Source organism: Buteo buteo, chromosome 2, assembly GCF_964188355.1.
Source record: "Buteo buteo chromosome 2, bButBut1.hap1.1, whole genome shotgun sequence".
Lineage (NCBI taxonomy): Eukaryota > Metazoa > Chordata > Aves > Accipitriformes > Accipitridae > Buteo > Buteo buteo.
In genome coordinates this window covers 50,787,342-50,807,866 of record NC_134172.1, presented here as the reverse complement: position 1 = coordinate 50,807,866, position 20,525 = coordinate 50,787,342, and the positions used below count along the sequence as shown (strand labels likewise).

At 42.8% G+C, this 20,525-nt stretch overlaps 1 protein-coding gene across 3 annotated transcripts in view; it reads left to right on the top strand.

Moving 5' to 3' along the window:
* GLI3 (GLI family zinc finger 3) overlaps positions 1-20,525 on the top strand; it is a 216,133-nt gene that overhangs the window by 101,846 nt on the left and 93,762 nt on the right. For all 3 annotated transcript variants that reach the window (XM_075054424.1, XM_075054405.1, XM_075054415.1), the window contains exon 4: positions 15,828-15,933. In XM_075054424.1, coding sequence (XP_074910525.1) covers positions 15,828-15,933 — 106 coding nt within the window. The remainder of the gene's footprint in view (positions 1-15,827; positions 15,934-20,525) is intronic.

The following is a 20,525-nucleotide window of genomic DNA, read 5'->3' as shown; positions in this document are numbered from 1 at the left end:
GACTCTTCCATGGAGCTTGTCCGTTTGTGGCAAGAGGTTGTACTGGATGTGGAAGGAAACCTGTAGTCTGTTGGCTGGTGCCTGAGATGGAGCTTAGATTAACTCTGGCACTTTGAACCACCAACCCAACAAAACCATGTGCTGTTTGGGTAGGCGTAAGTTCTTGCAGAAGCTGAGCAACATCACTCCCAAGAAATGAAATTTAGGAGCTGTCTTTTTAAATACCAGGGCAGGCTGGTGCATCTCCTCCTTGATTCGGGTGATCAGATGGAAGGTAGAAGTGGGACTTGTACATGCAAACTATTCTTATTTTGCTATTAATCATATATGAAATAAATATGTGCAATAAAGGAATAGACAATGTTGTTGTCTGTTAAGTCTTGTACAACTTAGCTATTCCTACCAAAGATGCTTAATGAGAATGGCTAGGCAAATTTCATCTAGTAGCTGAATGTGCTAGGGAACAAAAAACTGCAACAGAGGACTCACTGGATTGTTGTAAAAAACTTCTACAGAAGTGGTCTGTTGCAAGTTGAAGATTGGGGAATGGCATAATAAAAAAATAAATTGTTTTTCCCCTTTTTGTATTAGAAAGGCCTCAGGCCATAAACATCTTAAAAGAAATGGATTTTTTTTTTTACCCTTTTGAATGGATCAGAGTTGCTTGAAAAAAAATCATATTGTTTTTACATAAGCCACAAGAGCAGCAGGATTTGGATTCCTATTTTTAGTATCAGTAAGTCAACCAGCTTGGTATGCTGGGAAATCCCCAACTCCTGGCACCTAAAGGTTAATATTATCAGCTCTCCAAGAACTGGTTTAGAAGATATTTTAGTTCCATTAGCTCAGCTTGTGTTATCAGTAGTAATAATAATAGTAAATTTATTGCTTGTATTATCATAGCCCCTCAAAGAGCTGGCTACGACTGTTATTTTCTCTAGTTCATGCTGAAACTTAGGGTTTTTTATTTGCACTTTAAACCTAAATTCAGCCTTTCCGCTAAAATGCTCAGAAAGGATCTTTCTACCTCACGTCTTTTAGTAAACAATCCTCATAAACCCAGATTATATTCTTAAAGCAGAATGCAGAAGAATCCTCAACTCTTAATATGAGAGAGGACAAAAAATACCTTTTGTACAGGAAGCATCTATGTAGTCAAAAAATCATTGGTATGTGATGTGCAATTCTGGTATGGAATGTGTACCCAAAAACCCTACCCAAAACCTGTGCTAACAACTTTAAACTTGATCACAGTTAAAACCCACAGATTTTAATGCCAACAGATACCATTTGTAATACAGATGTGCTGTCCTGCCATCTCCAAGTATTTAGGTGTTCAAAATAATCACTTCATGTATGTGAGCATGCAAAACACTCACATACCTGCTCATGTGTGGTTTTGTTGGATCTTTTTATTTGCTCACAGGTTATGAAACCTGGGGCTTTCTCATTTTCCAGCTTTTCTCTGCAACTATAACAGCTGGAAACATACATGTAGATTTTTTGGCTTTTTTTTTTTTTTTAAATGAAAGCTGAGAGTCTTTCTTAGTGATATGACTGAAAAGACTGGAGCTTTAAAACAAAACAAAACCAAACCAACACACTGAAAAGAAAAATAAGACTCATGATAAAATCGCAAGAGCTGGCTCCACTGACTCCACTGAAATTAATGATAAAACAGTCATTGACTTAGTGGGAGTTAGTTTCACCCTGAGAATGAAAATAACTGAAAATTATGTTTTGAGCCACTGCAAGGTTAAAGCTATGGTTGCTGAGGTGTCCTAACCTTCATGTCCATACTTGACAATACTTGATTCCCCCTAGTAAAAATGTTATCTGTTCCTCTTCTCTTCATATGATAACTGGAATAACTTCAGCACTGTCACAGCTTGTGAACCCTCACCGTCCAGCCAGTTGCAGTCAGTCCCTGCTTATGAACATTCTGGAGGATTTTTAGATTTTTCGTTGCTTATTTTTGCTTGAGAATGGATTTAAGAGCGTATGGATATTTGGTAATTTATTTTTTAAGGTTATGCTAAGGTTCTGGGCATACCAAGGGGTCTGTGCTTTATGACTGATGCCAAGAGACGCTGTCCCTCCTGGTAGCTTGCTGTGATCGCTCCGACGACGACAGTAGCGATGGACGTGGCGAGACCGCCCGTACTTGTAATGAGCTGCGTCGTGCCCTTTCCCTCAAACGTGCAAGTGGCAGTATTTTGATTAAAGCTTTTCAGTTGGCACAAAGCAGTAAAAGTGGCAGGGAGTGACAGCACACTCCGTTTCTGAGCTGGTTTGCTCTCTTGAGGGTGTATTCCCTCCTCGGCGGCAAGCATCCCCAGGAGCCGCATGGGCATGCAGAGGGGGGCAGGGGGCGGGAGGTTCCCAGCACTGGCTGCTTTCCATCTCCTCTCCGTGTCCAGTTGTCTTTTTTCCTTCTTCCTCCTCGTTTCGTACTTGTTTCTGGGACTTGAGAGTGTGTCGTGCACTCCTGAGGCATTCAAACCGCCATGTGTATTTTGTCCAGAAGGAAATAGCTTAGTGCTTTATCTGGTGATTTGTTGGCTATGCAGCTTTCTCGCTCTTTTGTACAACTCTCTGCTGTGTGCCAATTCAGCGACTCCGTTAAATAACGACGGAGCTGCAGTAACCTTTCCATTGCTAAGGGTAAAACTCGCTTCCCTTTGTGGAGCCAGCTACACCAAAGCAGGCTACCAAAGCAGCACCGCTTTTCCAGTTTAACAGGTTTAGCTGATGTTGCCACCGAGTTTATTATAGTTTAAGAATTCACCCGGGTCTGGCAGCAAACATTTTGGCTTTTCTTTCTTCGCCTGTGCAGCGGTAGTGATAGTCATCGGGGCTCTCAGCCCTGCAGATTATCTCTTCAGGGTTATCATTTACTTACACACAGACGTGTGAAGTATTTGTGAAAAGGCTTTTGAAGTGGCGTTGTAGCCGGATGCTGCCCGGAGCTGTAGAGCAGGCGGTGTTTACACAGGGGCAGAGGATTTCTCTGCCCGGCATGGTTCTCCTCAAGTGCTCGTATTCTGTGGCTATGCTGTTTGCCTTTTTAATGAAGTGAACTGTTTGTTTGAAATATGTGGTAGAAGTATTTAAACAGAGACTAAAGTAAACTTTCGGGCTGTTCAAATAAGCCATGCATATCTGGTTTGTGAAGTGAAGGAAAACAATCTGGCTGCAGCTTGCCTCTGGGAAGGGCAGTTAGGAGCTGTTTAAATAATGAACTGGGCTGCAGCGGATGTTGCTGCAGCCTCTTATGGGCCTTTGGTGATGACTGCTGCTCATGTAGGCATTCCTCGGGATGCTGCCTCGATGGAGAGCTCAAAATTACTGTCGTTATTTAAAAAGGGGATTTATTCATTAGCTGTGAAAACTTGGGTACATTCATATTTGATTAAAACCATCCCAATTAGACAATGGACTGTTGAGAGCCAACATATGCTATTGCCTTTATAACGTCATTAGTAACCCAGAGTCCCCACTTTGAAATAAGATCATGCCTGAGTGCGCAGACATCTGTTTCTGCCTAGCCAGATGGAGGTCAGCAACATAACTTAAACTGCTAATCCTCATTGTGGAGAGGGGAACAGGAATCTGAGGAAGGTAGTAACAAATGAACTTGGATCCTGCTCCTGGCAAGGCGCGAGGTATCGATGGCTGATACAATGCTTGGAACATGCACTGCAGAGCTCTGGTAATAAGTTTCTGCCTAACCGCAAACAGAAGTTCAGAGAGCAAAGGAGGGCTGGGAGAAGTGATACTCTTTGTGGTTATGGCATAACAATTCATCTTGGAGAACCTCACTGCTGTTCCCAGCTCCGCCACAGTTGTGCCTAATGGGAGCATTAGTCGGCTATGGCACAACATTTCTCAACAATGACTGGCAAAATGGAGATCTTGATGATGAGGAGCACTCTTCACCCCCTGCCATAGCACAAAACAATTAAAACTGGTAATGTGGGGAGTTCAGGAGCAGAGATTTCCAGCGCTGTCCAATAAAGACCATATGTTTCCATCCATCATTTATGTTTTTTGGTGGGGAAGAAAGTGCCAGGTTGGTTGGGACTACAATGCTGCATCCTCTGGCATTGTTTCCCCGCGCATTCTCTTTGGGAGTGAGGGGAGTCGCAACACTTCAGACTCCTTGGGTTTAGCATAGAGATTAAAACAAACAAAAAGTCCTTATGCTCCTGGAGTGCAATAAATATGCTAGAATTTCAATAGGATCCAAACAAGCAACAATAGTAGCATTAAGAGCTGGCAAATCCTTTGATGTTATTGACCAGAAGAGGACTGCTGTCGTCTCTGTCACGAACATTTAAACTTTTGACCTCCAACCTTTGTGTCAAATGGCTTTTCCATATGGAGGGTTACTATACCTCTCCGAGAGCCTCTGCATTTAGTAGAGCATCAAACACTTCACTGGCGGGAAACTGATGCTTAATGCGTTGGAAATGTTCCAAGATTGCCAGAGGGTGGGACTGAGGAGAGCTGTCTCCTCCTCTTCTGTTGGAGGGTAAATGAAGTCCCCCACAAAGTCCCCCGATTTCCTGTAGCCAGATTGCATCTGAACTCCACACAGAAACACTGAAGGGAGGATTGCGTCTCGGTGTGCAGGGGACAGACATCTTAAGTTATTTTTATTACCACCATGTGCTTGATGTTAGCTGTAGACCAAAGCCCTCTGTTGTGCAGCATGTTGTGCAAACGTACAACTGAAAGATGGGCGTTTACAGGCTTGGGAAGTCTTAATGCTCGTGCCATGGAACTGTGTAGGCTGAAGTCCCGCAGCTTGGGCACTGCTCTTGGTGATGTGACGGCTGAGTGTCAGGGGAAGGGGTTTGCAGCCATCTTGGCCTTGGGTAACATGCCAGGAGTGCGCAGAGCATGAGGGGCCATACCGACCCACACCACAGGTCTGTCTAGCCTGCTATCCTTTCCCAGCAATGACCAAAAGCAGATGCCCAGGAGTTAAGGTAAGAACATGGCAGGTGATTCTACTCTCCTTTTGCCCCCAAGCATTCTCCCAACTTCCCAAAATTGTTTTGTGCCAGGAATTTCCTGGTCTGTAAGTGGATTCTACACATTTGCACCCTTACTGCATTTCTCTTCTGTGACTTTCCCCTTGAGGCCATTTAAACTTTTGGTTTCTGTAGCCTCCTGTGGCAGCATGTCGTGTGGCAGGGAATGGTGGTCTCTGCACCTTATCCTCATTTGGCCATCATTCCCCTTTTCTGTCTCCTGCTGTCTCGTGGGAGCACCCTTGGCTTCTCCTCTAGGATGTAAAGAGGGGAATGAAAAGCAGTGGCCTCCTCTTTAGTGCCCCCTTACCCACCCGGGAGTGCAGAATAATGGTCCTTTCCCACTTCTCTCATATTTGTGAGGTTGTGCTCCACTTAATTCTACGTTTTCTCCCATCTTGCCCCTTAATCACCAAGCTGAAGAACATGGCTGTGCATAGGCAGGTAATGTAACTTTTTCTCTGGTCTGCCTGGACTGGAGGCTGGAGAAGGCAATGCTGTTGTAATCATCTATGGTAGTGCCAAAAAGCTCAGTCAGAGACTGGGGCCCTATTGTGGTAAGCACTGTAGATAGGTGATGTAAAGATGGAAACTGCCCTGAAGAGTTTGCTTTTGTGCTGTTGCTACGCAGAAAAATCTTTGCTAATGCCATGGGCTGCTTTGCCTGCTACTGCATTTGTATACCTCTGCCTGTTCATGTCTCCGTTCTTCCATTTTTCCTCTTCTGTCATTACTGGGAGTGTTTTTCCTCCCTGGTGAGGCTGGACCTACCCACGCAGTCCGTGACACTCGAGTCCTAGCAGTGAGGCTTATGGAAGTAGGATTCAGTGTGGGCAGGATTGCTCAGGAGATGCTGGAGCTGGTTCTGCAGCCAGGTGCCTGCTACAGTTGTGTGCCCATACTCTGCAGTTCTGCTGCGTCCAGGTGCAGCGTCTGGTTTTGACACATCACGCTGCTAACTTGGGGCTGTCCTCGTGGCGTGTAAGGACCATAAGCGTTAATTGAGCTGAGGTTGTCAACTGATTTTTTTTTTTTTTTTTAACAAGTATGGTCATACATATGTGCCCTTCATCCCATTTCTCAGTGGTGGTGCTAGCTATAAGTGGGTGATGTAAAGGCTTGGATGCTTTTGGTAAGCAGCACTTAGTTCCCAAAGCAAGAGGGGCGTAGACCATATCCTGCCACGGTGTCTGCAGAGAACAAGATGGGATGAAGGTGAAGGTGTCGATAAGACGTTGTGAGGAACTTCCCATACACTGTAGAGAGAAAAGCCCTTTGGTGGGAAAGAGGAAATGGGGGGATCCTAACAATAATCCTAAAAACCCAACAAAAAGCATGGTTATATCTAACGCTGATACTCTCACCCTTTGTCTGAGTAATAGGAAACAAAGATGATGTTGCCTGTAAAGAAAAACAAACGTAAGAAAAGATCAGGAGGAAAACCCGAGAGAGATTAGTAAAGAACAAGCAGTTTTAGGCAATTGAACCACTCTTTTTAAGGAATGAAAGAAATAATGGGTAGTGGATAAAATACTGTCCCAGCTCTTGTTGGGACTTTTCACTGAAGAGGGTCAGAGTGTCTCAGAAAGGATATCTCTACCAGACTGGGGCACAGGGAAGTGATGTAATTTGACTATGGCCCTTTTCGTTAAAAATATTCGTCTCAAAAGCTTGGCTTGAAAAAACTAATTCGGATTGACTAGAATATCGACAATATGACATTCTCAAAAATAGGCTGAATGAGCACTTAGGATAAATGTCAATAGGGCAAATTAAGGGAACTCGCCATTCTTTGCATCTTCAGTAATGATCTGAAACAAAAAGTACCCAGCATAAAAATGAACTGTTGCATGATGAAGGCATTGTCTCATAGTGGGGAAAATGAAAGGTAATGGTATTTGAGACTGTGTATAAGAAACACATACCCCTGCTGGAAAGAGAAATTTGCAGAAATAGGTTATTTGTACTATAAATTTTTAAGGCTGCCTCCTCCTGAACAGTGTCATGTCAGCCTGCCTGAAAACCTGATGCCCAAGAGTGAAGGGGTGACAACTATATCTCTCCCAAGTTGGAAGAAACCCAGCGAGAAAAACAAGTGACTGTGATTAATTTAGAATATGGATATAGAGATTAAAGGATGTGATAAATGTATATTATTGAGTGGCCTGACAGCACATGTGATAACTATCTGCTCATCTGCAAGAGCTTGAAGAGTGTAAACACCACAGAAGGAGAGTAATTGCTAAGGATGGTACAGAGTGAAGCTAAATAATTATGAATATTTGGATGAAATTTTTAAAAATCAGGTTGAACAGCAGGGAAAAAGAAATCTCTCCAAGTCTTCATCTGCTTGTGCATCCCATAGAATCTGAACTGTTTTAATATCTAAAAATAGATGTAATTGATCTAATTATACTTTTCCCTGTCTAATTCCTATCATGCCACAAATTGATCAAAGCTGCTAAGTATAACCTATTTCCAAGTCTTTCACCCTGTGGTCCAGACCTTCAGCTGCTGGAAATCTGTTTAGCTACAGTGATTTGCGTCGTGCTATACTGGTACCCAACTGTTCGAGGTTTGGCCTTTCAAACAGCTTTTAAACTTTATTCTGGTACACAGAAGGGCACACAAGTCTCCAAAGCATCATTTAAACAAATAATGTTTCCAGACTGACTCACGCTGCTGCTTTATGAACTTCTAAGGATGTCACCAAAGCTTGTTGAATTACCCGACTTGTCTTTATTTGTTCCCACATCAAATCAGCAGCAATATAAGGATATTTCTAGATTTTTTCCTAGTTTCTAGCTTTCTGTTACCTCTCCTTAGCCACATTTACCTTTGCAACTTACAGATGTTTGTTATTGCTGAGTTAATGTGTGCAGCTGATAGGGCATTTGAATACTTTGCTTGAGCTGTGCTGAGCTGAGGGAGTAACCAAGCTGTTCTGTGGCAGCTCCTTGTTCCCGCTGGTCAGGAGGCGCACGTTAAACCTCTGCTTAGGAGTAGTTTGGAGTTGAGACCCTTGATGTGAGATTTCTCCTTTAGTTCTCTCCAGTGCAGATCAGGATTTATGTCTTTCATAGTCTTTTCATTTCTTTAGTTTCCACTTTGTAGCTCGCTTTCAACCACTGGAATTTGCTGTATGTTACAGAAAGGGGTATGCACACGCACATAGGTACAAATTATTTGTGTATATATTGTGGTTATGCATGCCGTTACTTGCTGCTCGTGGAGGTGGAAACGCTAAGGATGTGATCCTTCATACACAGGTGTAATCAAAGGTGGGAAGCATTCCAGATTAGCTGGGTGAAACCACTTGTCTGGGGGTGTTGAGAGTTAAACACGGATGCTTGTTTTGTTTTCCATAATTCCTTGGGGAGGATTTTTAAGCAGTGGAGGATTCACTGATGCATGGTGGCATGAGAAGTTAGGGGGAGCAACAGCAAAACTGCAAGCACTTTGCAAGGCAGAAGCTGAATTATTTTTTCACTGCAGTGTCCATCGGAGGTGGCAGAGGGAGGGATTTCTTTTGTCAGCGTCCTGGCAGAGGACAATTTGTCATTTTCTTGCGGAGACCATATTATTAAGTTTGTTAAGAAGTGCTGCTTGGGATCCAGAGGTTATGAAAAAGATAAGCTGTGCTGTACCAAGAGCCAGCCGTGTTAGATGAAACAATTTTCCCTCCACCTAACATGGTGATGAGGCTAAGATGTCTCATCGTCTTTGTCTTTTCCTGAAAGCATGGGCCAATGTACAGATGCTGGCTATATGCAACTGTTGCTCATGTTCAGGAGGGTTTTCTCAGGTTGCTTTATAGGATGAAGCAGCCAGTGTTGTTTGGATGGAAGAAGCTACTGAGGCAGGATATTCCTGGTGCATTTCCACCAATTTGCTGTTTGTTCTTGGGCACACTGTGCTGGTGGAGTGCTGTGGCTTTCCTCCTCTGAAAATGTGTGTCCTGGGGGGGCCTTGGGGCAGCAATGCTGTGCCCACCCCGCTTACTGGGCAAGTTCATGACTGCATGATCAGGGGAGCACAAGGAGTCCTTCCTTTGCTTACTGGTGAGTCCGTCCCAGTGGAAACAGTCATTTGTAAGTCACTGGGCTGTGATGAATCACAAAATTATGTTCTTAAAGAATTTGAGACTCTTCAGTCCAAGGTGTTTTGTACATGCAGTATGTTTATTACCCCGCAAGTCTGTCTCTTGCTACATTTTTTTCTTTCTGTTTTTCGGATGGGCAAACAGCAGGGAGCACTGGAGTCAGTTGAATGGACTTGAAGTTTAGTTAGTATTCCAGAAGGCAGTCCTGCTCCTCAGATAGTAGAGTTGCAGTGACTGGGAGAAATAATAAGGCGTTCAAACTGAAATCAATCCAGCAGTTATTTAGCCGATACCTGCAGCAAATTTGGCATATTAAAGACCTCTCAGTGCCAGCTGACGAAACAATTTCCAGCCACTTTTCTTTCAGCACACCGATAACTGCTCCTCCTTCATGTATTTGGCATGATGGTTGTTGTGGAACTACTAAAAACAATAAAACATGTTCCCACAAGGTGTTTTAAGTTTACAAACTAAGAAGTGGTAAAATGGATGGCAGGGATGTAAGATGCCCTGAAGTCTTAATTTTTGGTTTTGCAAAAGTAGAAATTATTTTTCAGCCATAACAAGAGGCACAGAGCTGGAGCTGTGATCTAGTTCATGAGGTTGGCCTGCAACTCGTGATCCTTTATTTTTAAGATCAGTGTATAGGCTGTGCAAGCACAAGCAGAGGGTGGGGGGGGAAGTCTGATCATCGTTAATACACACAGACACATGGAAGGGATGTGATCTGATTGAAAATTGTGTTTTTCTCTGACAGTGTTATATCTACTGTATGTTATCACAATTAACATTTAGTGTTACTGGAGAGGACTTACCAATTAAAAATTCTTTTCTCCCTCTCCCTCTGTCCATTTCTTGGCTTTATCTGTTTATTTGCCCCTCCTTTTTTTTTTCAGTTTTGCCATGGCTTTTTCTTCTTCCAATTTAAAATCTCCTTCTCGCTGAAGTCAGATAGCGAGCATTCGCGTCCATGCCAACACGACGGTTGCCACATAGGAAGTGTGCACGTGCATGCACACAGACACACATGCATGGAAAAGCCTCCTCAGATAACTGGCTGTAGTCCATCTGTGGATCAGCCTGCAAATAAGCAGTGCTTCAGATGGCAACCAGCCACGCTGAAGCAGCAACCTCAGTCACCGTAGGGAGACTCTTCAAAGTGCACGAAGTTAAGTGCATGCATTAACGTGTGGCTGTGGCTCAGTCATTTTTCTTCCTGATTAAAGCCTCTGTATAAGCATACGTAGAGAACATAACTCACCCTTTTTTGAAAGAGAACTAAAAAACCCCCCAAAGACAGCATGTGCTCTTACTGAGCCCTAACGCAAGCTGTAATTAAACAGAAATCCAAAATAAGATCTTTGCTTGGCAAAAAAGAACCTAATTCTTGCCATAAAACCTGGCAATACCATTAAGTTCAGATCAGTTGAAGCGAATGTACATGAAGAAACAGTGGTGCCCTTAGGGACTCTGCAAACCTGAATATTAGAAAATTCCCATCTGGTGATCAGCTTATGAACCAAAGGAAGTGTAGAAATTTGCTGGCAAACTCTTCAAAACTGTTCTGCGTATTGAAAAGACATTAGTGGGGAGGCTATATTTTGCTTGATATTGTTTCTGTTACATCTGGTGTGAAAGCTTGGTACCACTGAGTTCAGCATCAAGACCTTAATGAATTTAAGTGGGAAGGAGATTTCACCTCAAATGAGGTTATATCTGAGATAGTTTTGCACCTGGCTCAGCTCTGACATTTAATTTGGTGAGCTGATCGTCCTGGGGACAGATCTGCTAAAACATGAGTGCTTCCTGTGTTGGGCTTGAGTCCTGTGTTTGCTTGGCCCTGATGTCATGACACAGGTGCAGGCATTGGGGCCACACTGTGCGTGTTCAAGCTGATGCAGGCATTTTCTACAGTAGCAAATGTTTTCTTCAGGTGCTGAAAAATGCAGCCTGTCATTTCAGCAGCCGTCTTCCTCAAGGGTTTGGCAGCAATCACAAGGTGCTTAAGCAAGTCGGTAAGCTGAAGGCAGAGTGTTTTACTAGCCTTACCACTGCAGCCGAATTTTCCAAATGTAGTGATCCCCAAACTGAGTAAAGCTTATTTGAGAGACTACAGAGTCTACAGAAAAGTTATCCTTAACTTTACTGAGCTTTGGAGCAGCCTACCTCTTTGCTGTTGTCTCAAGGTGTTGCACAGCACCTTTGAACCAGCTGGCATCGTCTGCCTTTCCACCAACTCTTGCAGTGAATTGCTGCTGCCTGCTACATCTCATCAGACTTCAGGTTTGCTGTTCAGCAGCAAGGACCATACCTGTCATTTCTCCCAGTTTCTTTCCCTTGATGCTGCAGCAGAGCCCTAGGTTGCTGGCTTTCAGAGAAAAGTGTAGGTCTCTTCTTTTTTCTTGTATGGGAGTGATTGTAATTTGAGAGAGATGATCCTATTCACTTTCTTTAAGAAGGCAAGAAAGGTTCTTGAAGAAGAAATAAAAAGGCACGTTTTACACAACAAAGAGTTGGCATAAATTGACATATTTTCCAGAAAATCTCACAGAGCTAAAATTGATGAGTTTGTAGCATTTCAGGCAGTTGTATCTCCCATTTTGTTTTGAGGAGACCCTGCTAGGTATGCAGGAGCCAGGAGAGCATCTGAAGGAAGCTTACAGTAGTAGACAGCAGAGAATTCAGAAGGTGGCAACAGATACCAAATTCAGCAATGCATAAGGAATGTGTTTAAGTGTATTTCCAGTGCTTTGGCATGTCCTTACAAGTTCTTGAAAATGGTGAAGTTTAAGCACAGAGTCAGATACTTCTGCTGAATTGGAGCTGAGGGCTCCAAATATACAGGCAGCATCTGGCCGTCTCAACTCCTGTACTGTACACTTGCATCAGGGAGTCTGTGCAAGAATGTAATTGAAGGATTGGTCCAGCAATTCACAGTTGCCTTCAGATCTCTGTAAGAAAACTGCCTGGCATATGCTGTGGCAGTTTGCATCTCAGCCAGAATTTTTAAGAAGTTGCAAATGATAAGAAGTAATTTCCCTAGCAGAATAGGAAGTTAGATTTTGTCGATTCGTTTTGGTGAGAGGAGTTCCTCTTTGCTAAGGGTAAGAGTTTTGTTCTTCACACTTTAAATGAGAAACATGAAAATGTCATTATAGTCAGAGCAGGTATCCTGTCTTTTACACTAAGTTGCCCCTTGGTTTTCTAGATAGGTAGAGCATCTCTCACAAACAGCCAGGAGCCAGGTAGGTCCTGATTCAATTCTAGCCTGTGAGTAGTCTCACTCATTCTTTACTCAGCTGCAGCATAAATAATAGTGGCAGAATGTGCCTGTAATATTCTGATGGTGCTTTTAATAAAATAGTTACTGGGTGGCATACGAAAAAGCAATGTGAAACTGGCTACAGCCCGAGTTACTGCTTTGCAAACTTCTTACTATGTATTTCCATATAAATACATGTCAACCGATTACATTTGTATGGAGTTTCAAGTGAATTCCAAGTGAAGCCCTGGATGGTGGATGCTTTGGCAGGTGTCTGTTTGATCTAAGAGTCTTTCTGTATAAATATTCAATGCTCTTCAAAGTGGAGTGGTTTTGGACCCCCAAGCACGTAGAATTTACTGTCTACCTCTGCGTTGAGGGCTGACCCAAACATGGCAGAATGTGAATTCCTTCCGTAAAATTGACTCCACTAGTTCTGCACATTATTCTCCCTGTCCCCCATTTAGCATGTTAGTCTGCTGACAGTAGAGTACACAGCACTTAGCAGCTGGTTTGTGGAACCATCAGTCAGGAAATTATATGATAAATAGGAGGTAGCCAGGTTTAGTGGCACTTTATTCTGCTTCAGCAGTTTTAGCCTCACTTTGGAAAAGTCATCATGTGGTTTTTCTTAAGGGTTGCAACAGGAGATGGCTACAGTGCAGTAACTTATTACACATACAGTTGAGTTATGATGTTCACCAGCTGTATTGCTCATGTGTAAATAATAAACTGTGAGATGGATAATTATGTTGGGTTTTGATATGCAGCTCTGCTCTGGTCGGCGCAGGGCTGACGGAGACAGCTCCCTGTGCTGTGATGGAGTACGGCTGTTCCCCAGATGGAAACTGCAAACAAGATGCCACCAAGATATACAAAGGAGCTTAATGTGAGAGGACTCAAAAAGGTGTTCTTGGAGATTTATATCCCATGTGTTAAATACAATTTGTTGGTGCTCTGCACTGCATAGGTCCCACAAAGGGGAATACTCTTTTGGGGTTGTTTAATACTCATTTTCCATTTCCCAGTTAGGGGAAGATAGATGATTGCATTCAGGAGGGTTAAATGCTGTTTCGCTGCATTAATACTGGGACTGCTTTTAATGGATAGGTGCTCAGGCTGGGTGAGGGTGGGATGGTGAGGAGGCTTGATGTCCTGAGCAGGATTGCTTGCCTTGGCCACGTGGAACCTCTCCTGTCTGACATGAATAAGGGTGACAAAATCTCTGTCATCTCACCTGTGCTCCCCAGACCCACTCTTTGGAGACACATAGGGCAGAGAAGGACTTGTGCATCTACGAGGGTGTGAGTGACTTCCTTCTTCACTGAAAAAATGGTGGCAGAGTTTTTATGGTAAAATGCCAGACATCTGCTTTAAAACCTCCTCCCTTCGGCTTATGCTGCTGCAGTCAAATACCAGTGAAGTAGGGAACAGGGCAGGCAGGCTAAAACACTCTTCTCATGCCCCTTTTCCACTCCTCCACCTTGGCGGCTGGTGAGGAATGTGTTTCAGGAGGTGGCAGCAAGCATCCTCCACTCAGACAATGACAGTGTTCACAGGGATACCTGGTCATCTGTGACCCACCTTTACTCCTGCTGAAGCCCAGGAGTGCTCGGCATGGGGAGTGAAGCTTGTAACAGATTGCATGCCAAGGTCCAGTTGGTGTAGCAGAACCGGAATTAAAGCTACCACAAGTTTGAGCTCCCAGCTCCCAATAGTAAGCCACAATTATTTTTCATTTATGGTTGCCTAAGCCCTGAGTCAGTAAATGGCAGAAATGTGCTGTGGCTGATCACATTCTGGTGATGTTTCACAAAATCAAGCCGTGAAGCTGGACAGGCCGTATCAGATGTTTCCAGATTTTCCTGAAATATTGGGAATATTTCCTCAGAATTTATGCGATTTCCCCTTTGCGCCCTCTGTTTACTCCCTCAGGGCCATGAGCATTGTTCCTCTAGTTCTTTCTCCTGCTTCAAAATATAATAATAAACCAACCCAACTTTTGACAAACACCAAGGGGAAAAAATCCTTTTTTTTTTGTTGTTTTGTTTTAACCATCTCTAGTTGGCATAAGGGAATTTCTTTCACAGATAACATCATCTGAGAGGAGAATTGCGTTTTGCTGAATAGGAAGGGCAGGAAATACAAAGAGAAGATACCTTCAAGAGTCAGCAGGCAAAACCAAAGTAGGCTTAGTTTTACTGCCAGTGCATAATTGAAGTTTTCTTTCTTTCTAGAAGCATTTTAGTAAATCCATGACATGACCTAATGTCTGTACTTCTCAGCTTTTGGTGTCGGATAAACACGTGACTTCATCCAAAGTGGCAATCGGGTGATAATTGGGCAGGATAGGTTTGTTTTGTGCTGCTGGAGATGCTCAGCATCTCGTTTGAATTTTGAGCATTTGGGAGGCAGCAGTGGGCAGCACGGTCAGCAATAAGCTCCTTTAGGCACTCAAATCACACCTGCGTGCTGGTGCAGAGAGCTGTGGTTTGTGTGCATGGTGTCCTCCAAAGGTGGGAGGCAATCCTGCTGCAGAAGTGGTGGGGAGCTGCAGGGTGGGCTTGCACTTGGCCCCTCAGGGCAGAGCCCGTGGGGGCGGCGGGGGCACATTCCCCCTTTTGTCAGCCTTGTTGCTGAGGCTTTCCAGAAAGAGCAGGGAACAGGAGCCCTGGCAGCTGCAAACCTCCCTGTCCTGCAAAAGCCTTGGAGGAGACCAGGCAGGGGAACTTACTGCAGCCGTGGGTCCCCAGGTCTCCAGCTGTGGGGACAAAGAAAGCACCCTTCCTTTTTAAGGGTGGTGTATGAAGTGAGTCCCCCTGTCCTCAGATACATTCCTCCGGATGAAGCCATTGGTGTGACACAGTTAAGCATCTCCAGCACTACCGTTCCCAACTGCATTTCCCTTTTAACTCTCTTGTCTGATTTACTCCATATAGTCATTTGTCAGCATGCTGCTTCAGTTTTGCTTTCCATTGTAGGATTGTGTGTACATTTCTGAGGATATACTTTTTTTTATTGTATTGTATTCTCTCCTTAGGCTTTGGGTCCTCGGATGATTTTTTTTTCCTTGTTTTAATAAAAAATAAATAAATCAGGAATGCTTATGAAAGCCTTGATGTTCCTTTTGATCTGACACTTCACATATGGGCACATAATTATTTATTAAAGACTTCTTTACGTCCCCTTCCATTTAAGCTATAAAAAGAGAATATTAAAATTAGTAAATACATATTCATGCAAACACTGTGGGCCAGACTCTCCTCAGACAGACCTGACTGACTGCAGCAGGGAAGGGGAACGCGACCCATAAGTTGTAGCACTGTTGACATATGCTTTTCAATACCTGTTCCATCTTTATGAATGTTGTTTTTAAAGAGTCGTTGGAGATACTCAGATCCAGGAACCTCGCTTGTTTTTTCAGATCCGCCTCACCTTTTTCCAGCATTCCACCCTCCTGTACCAATTGATGCAAGACATCATGAGGGACGCTACCATTATGAACCATCTCCCATTCCTCCTCTGCATGTGTGAGTATTCAGTATTTCCCCTCACTTCAGCTGCCTGGAAGAACGGGCAAGTATACAAACCTTTGCAGTGCTTAAAGCCATGCACCTGGAGCACTTCGCCAGTGTTACTGGAGAGCAAGATTTACTTTTGGAAAACATCAAGGTTATCTGCTTGTGAAGCAAAACCCAGGCTGGTGCCTGAGGAATTCATGTTATAATAGGTGGCTGGCAAGTGTTACCTATATGTTTTGCTGATGTTTATTCTGTGTGCTGTTGTTCTATAAATACTAAATTAAAAAGTGCTGAACCCTGTGAAATACAGTCAGACAAAACATGTATTTTGCCTGTATTAGGCTTGGGATTCTTCATAGCTAAAATTTCCTTTCATGCCGAAGTTGGGTTTTTTGCCAGTGACTGCTGTGAAGCATAATGAAATTTTTGGTAAATTTTCATAGTCCCTGTTGTGTGCATGCACAGGCAATCGGTTGATTGATGGGAATGTCACCCAAACAAAATGGCAAATGTGATAGAGCACATGGTTTACACAAAGATAAAAGAAATGAGTACCAGTGATAACGTGCATTAGAAAAGGGTGGTAGTAGTGAAATCCTGTAGAAATAAATATTATCCTATTCTATATGGGGAGACAGATACCAGCATTGTGGAATAAAACAGTTGTGTCCAGAAAACTGCTATATACCATTAAAAATGGAGCCAAAAAACAGGGCTTGGTAGTTTGCTAAAAGGCTTGATATATACATTTAATCATATCTACTAATCACCTCTCATACTGAGAAAATACAAGAAGAAAAGCACAAGTAATACTTTGAAGAATAATGCTAGTTGTTTAGATGGCAGATTGCTTTGCTATGGCTATTAGTTACAGCTGTGTAATTACATATATGCAGAAGAAAAATGAAGTTGTTTTAAAACAAGTCCTCCTCTGTGAGCAGAATTAATTGATATTAACAATCCTAACTACATGCCCAAGTACACACACAATATTTTACTAACAGGTTTTTTGGGTCAGTCTTCTATTACTGAATTGTAATTTCAGAACAGATTTGCCTGGAGGTAAGTAATAAATCTGTGTTGCAGTCTTCTTGGGCATTAGAGGAAAAGTGGGTATTTGTAGAAAGAGAGAGTACAGAAACTTGTGATTTATTCCTCAGAGTTCCTCTGATGCATCACCATTTACACCACAGCAACCATATCACAAAATACACGCTTAAATTTGCTGCTGAAAACTGTTGTAAGCTGAAGGTGGCAGGCTCAGACAGAGTCATTACATGGTAATCCTAGCTTTTGCAGTGCAGTGAATGTTCTGCCTGGATGTTTTTGGGAGCTGGGGGGATGATCCTGGCCCTTCTGAAGCTAGTGGGAAATTTGCCTTTGTCTTCGGTGTGAGGCAGATGGGATAGGGAGCCCCAGGAATTGTTTTAACCTGCATCAGCAGAGGACTGTCGTCCAAAACCTGGGTACCACCTGTGAGCCTTCACCGAGGCTTCTGGATCCTGTGCCATGTGGAATCCTGCCTGGCTGCACTTGCTGTGCTGAGCCCTCTCCAGAGCCTGAGCCCCATGAACCCAGCCCATACCGTGACACTGCACCCGTGGGCAGGGCTTTTGGGTGGGTAGACCACCATTCCCCACTTTGGATGACAGTGGGAAATCTGGACTAGCAGCCTACACTGCTAAAAGTGCCAGGACTTCTGTAAGAGCCCCAAAAGATGTTGAAAATGCCTGCTTCATGCCTCATTTGGCATTCAGCAGAGTCTGCTCTGATGCTGAAATCAACATCCCTCCTATGGAAAGGTGCCACGCACTGTGTGCTGCACGCCCCCACTCCCCGCCATACCCTGTGGTGTAGCGGTGATTCAACCGGGCCCTGCAGAGGCTTGTTAGAGATGACAAGATCTTAGTGTGATGTGATACGACTGCAAGCAACTGCTTTAGAAATACACTCTGATATCAGCCCAAGCTTTAAACTCAGTTTCCTTGATACTGGCTGTTTATTTTTCCATTAATTTCTGTCGATTATTCCACTCATTTGGTTTGTGTTGCTATTGGAATGATGAGCTGTGGTGGACTTTTGGAGCCATTGTGCTTGGTGTAATTAAATGTAAATATGCAGTTTAGCAACTTAAAAAAAAAATCAGTTGGACTCCAACAGCTTCTTTGTAGATGTTAAAGTTTGTCATGCTTTTGCTGTTTTCAGTAATATGTTTTAATGTATGTATGAGGTAGACACCCAGCAGTTTTCTTGCAAGTTTTACAGAGCCTGGTGTGAGTATCGCTTACGAGTGTTAAATTTGGGATCATTTGGAGCCATTACTTGAACTGCTGTTCCAACACCCATGTAAAAAAAAAAAAAAAAAAAGGAAGAAGAAAGAACAGGGTCTGAGAAGTTATTTGAGAATTCTGAGAGAAAATGGCAAGAACACCAGTCAGGATACAAATGTTTGCACATGGCTTCATCAGTGACTTCGTTGTATGAGTGGTGTTCTCCTCAGCTTCATAATGCTCTTAAATGTGTCTGTGGGGTGGGGGGGAATATAAATAAAAAAGGGGGCAAAAAATTGGCATCATTGCAGTTATCCAAGCTCTTAGAAACGTGTTCCAGAACCTGTGGAGCCTTAGTGGAATTAGTTTAGGTATAATATAGGTGCAGAAGAAATGTGGAGAGGGCCTTGTCTACATGATACCTACAGTGTGTGCATGTAATTTTGAACAATGACCAAGTGAAAAAGAAAAAAGGAGGAATTTTTAAGGTGTTACAGGGCTCTTATGTACTTGCAGCTCTAAAGATGTGTATGTATTTATACGTATAATTCTTGTAGTTTAATTGCCGATGGGCAGAACTGTTGTATCCCAAATTTCAGCCTGGAGCCAAATTTTATAATTTGAGTTATAAACCTCTAAAATAAGGGTTTATGTTTATGATGGAATTGCTGACAGATGCTTATGTGTAGTAGGACTAGCAGGCATTGCTGTAATTATGCTATCGTATCCTATCATTAAAGATTTCAATTGAAAGAGGTTTATAAATTGCTCTTCTTCTTAGATAAACCACCCTACATTAAGGCATCAACGATATGGTGCAGAATTAAATTAAAATCTCATAAAATGAAATATGTTCTGTATTAGCTGTTTGACACTTAATTTGCCTCTGAATGAGTAGAGGAAATCACAAATTAACCTGCCTTTGTTTTTCTAGCCATGGCTTATTAGGTGTTAGAACAACTGCAATTACAGCCCAATAATAACCCCCAACCCTTATGAATATGTACTGAAATGTGTCACTTTGTGTTACCAAAACCTGTTTGTTAGGACTGTGTAGCTATCCTGGAATTTCTACAGTGCATCTTTGGTTTATACTTCAGGGAAGATGTATGAACCTTAAATTGTTCTTTAGTGGCAACATATGAACAGTGTAATTGGAGCTGGAGCTTGTGTTCCCCCCCCCCCCATTCAAGGGATGAATCTTAGTTTTAGAAAAATATTACAGTAAACTGTGATTCAGTTTTGCTACTTTTCATTGAACTAGCAAGTTAAATTACTTGTTAAATACTAAAAGAAGCATGGCTTTAGTAATCCCACTTCTTGCTTTGTTTTTCTTTGTTGTTTTTGTGTAGCTCTTTCTTAATTTTCAAAACTGATTTCTAAAGTAAGGTACTAAAGGAGAAACTGAAGCTAAACTATGTTTTGACATTTGACATTGGATGGCAATGTCCTTGACATTTGCTAGGCTATCCAATAGAGTATGATGCCTCATCCGTTTTGTGTGCAGTGATTCAAAATCATGCTGCTAATAAGGGTATTTATTTGAACATAAACTAATACCTTGAGCATGCTATTTTTTTTTTTTACTCCCCAGGAACCAAGTAACAAATTTGCTATTGGCTAACTCTTCCAGTTGCCCGATGTCTTTCTTGACATTGACTTTGTTGGAATGAGAGCTGTTAGAAGTGAGCACAGGAAGAATAAGGATGTCTTGACTCTTTTTATGACAGTGCAAATGTAGATAACTTTATAGTCCCACAACTTTTAAAATCTGACTTAGGCAGGATGAGAGTATTTATTAATTTAAAAAAAAAAGCTTCTAAGGCAGAGGCAAACTTCTACAGACGGATTTAACCGCGGTGATTTAGGAAGCTGCCATTCTTGGTCATTGATTCATTACCACGCCTTTATAGAGTTGTGTTAGTAGGTTGCTCCCAACCTGCTTCATTTCAAAGTTGGGTTGGACAGCCTTTGAAGGCAACCTAATGTACTATTTCCAGGTGCTGTTGATGTGGCTGTGAAGGAAGCATGCTCCTGCAGAGGTGGGGCAGGGGACAACTGCCAAGTGACAATATCAGAAGTGGCTTCAGGGTGGTGGCCTGTGTACGTCTCAGAGCGGTTAATGCACATGTCGTAGGTAGAAAGTTAAAGTTTCAGGGCTGAATGTACTACAAGATATACCATGCATGTTCCAAAACATTCACCCATTTAGTCTCCATCTCTTTGTTGCCATCTCATTTGACGTTAGCCGTGGACTGTGAATAAGGGAGCGTGAGCAGGTAAATCTAAGGGAAGGTGCACTGATATTACCTATATGCTTGTGGCCCAGGG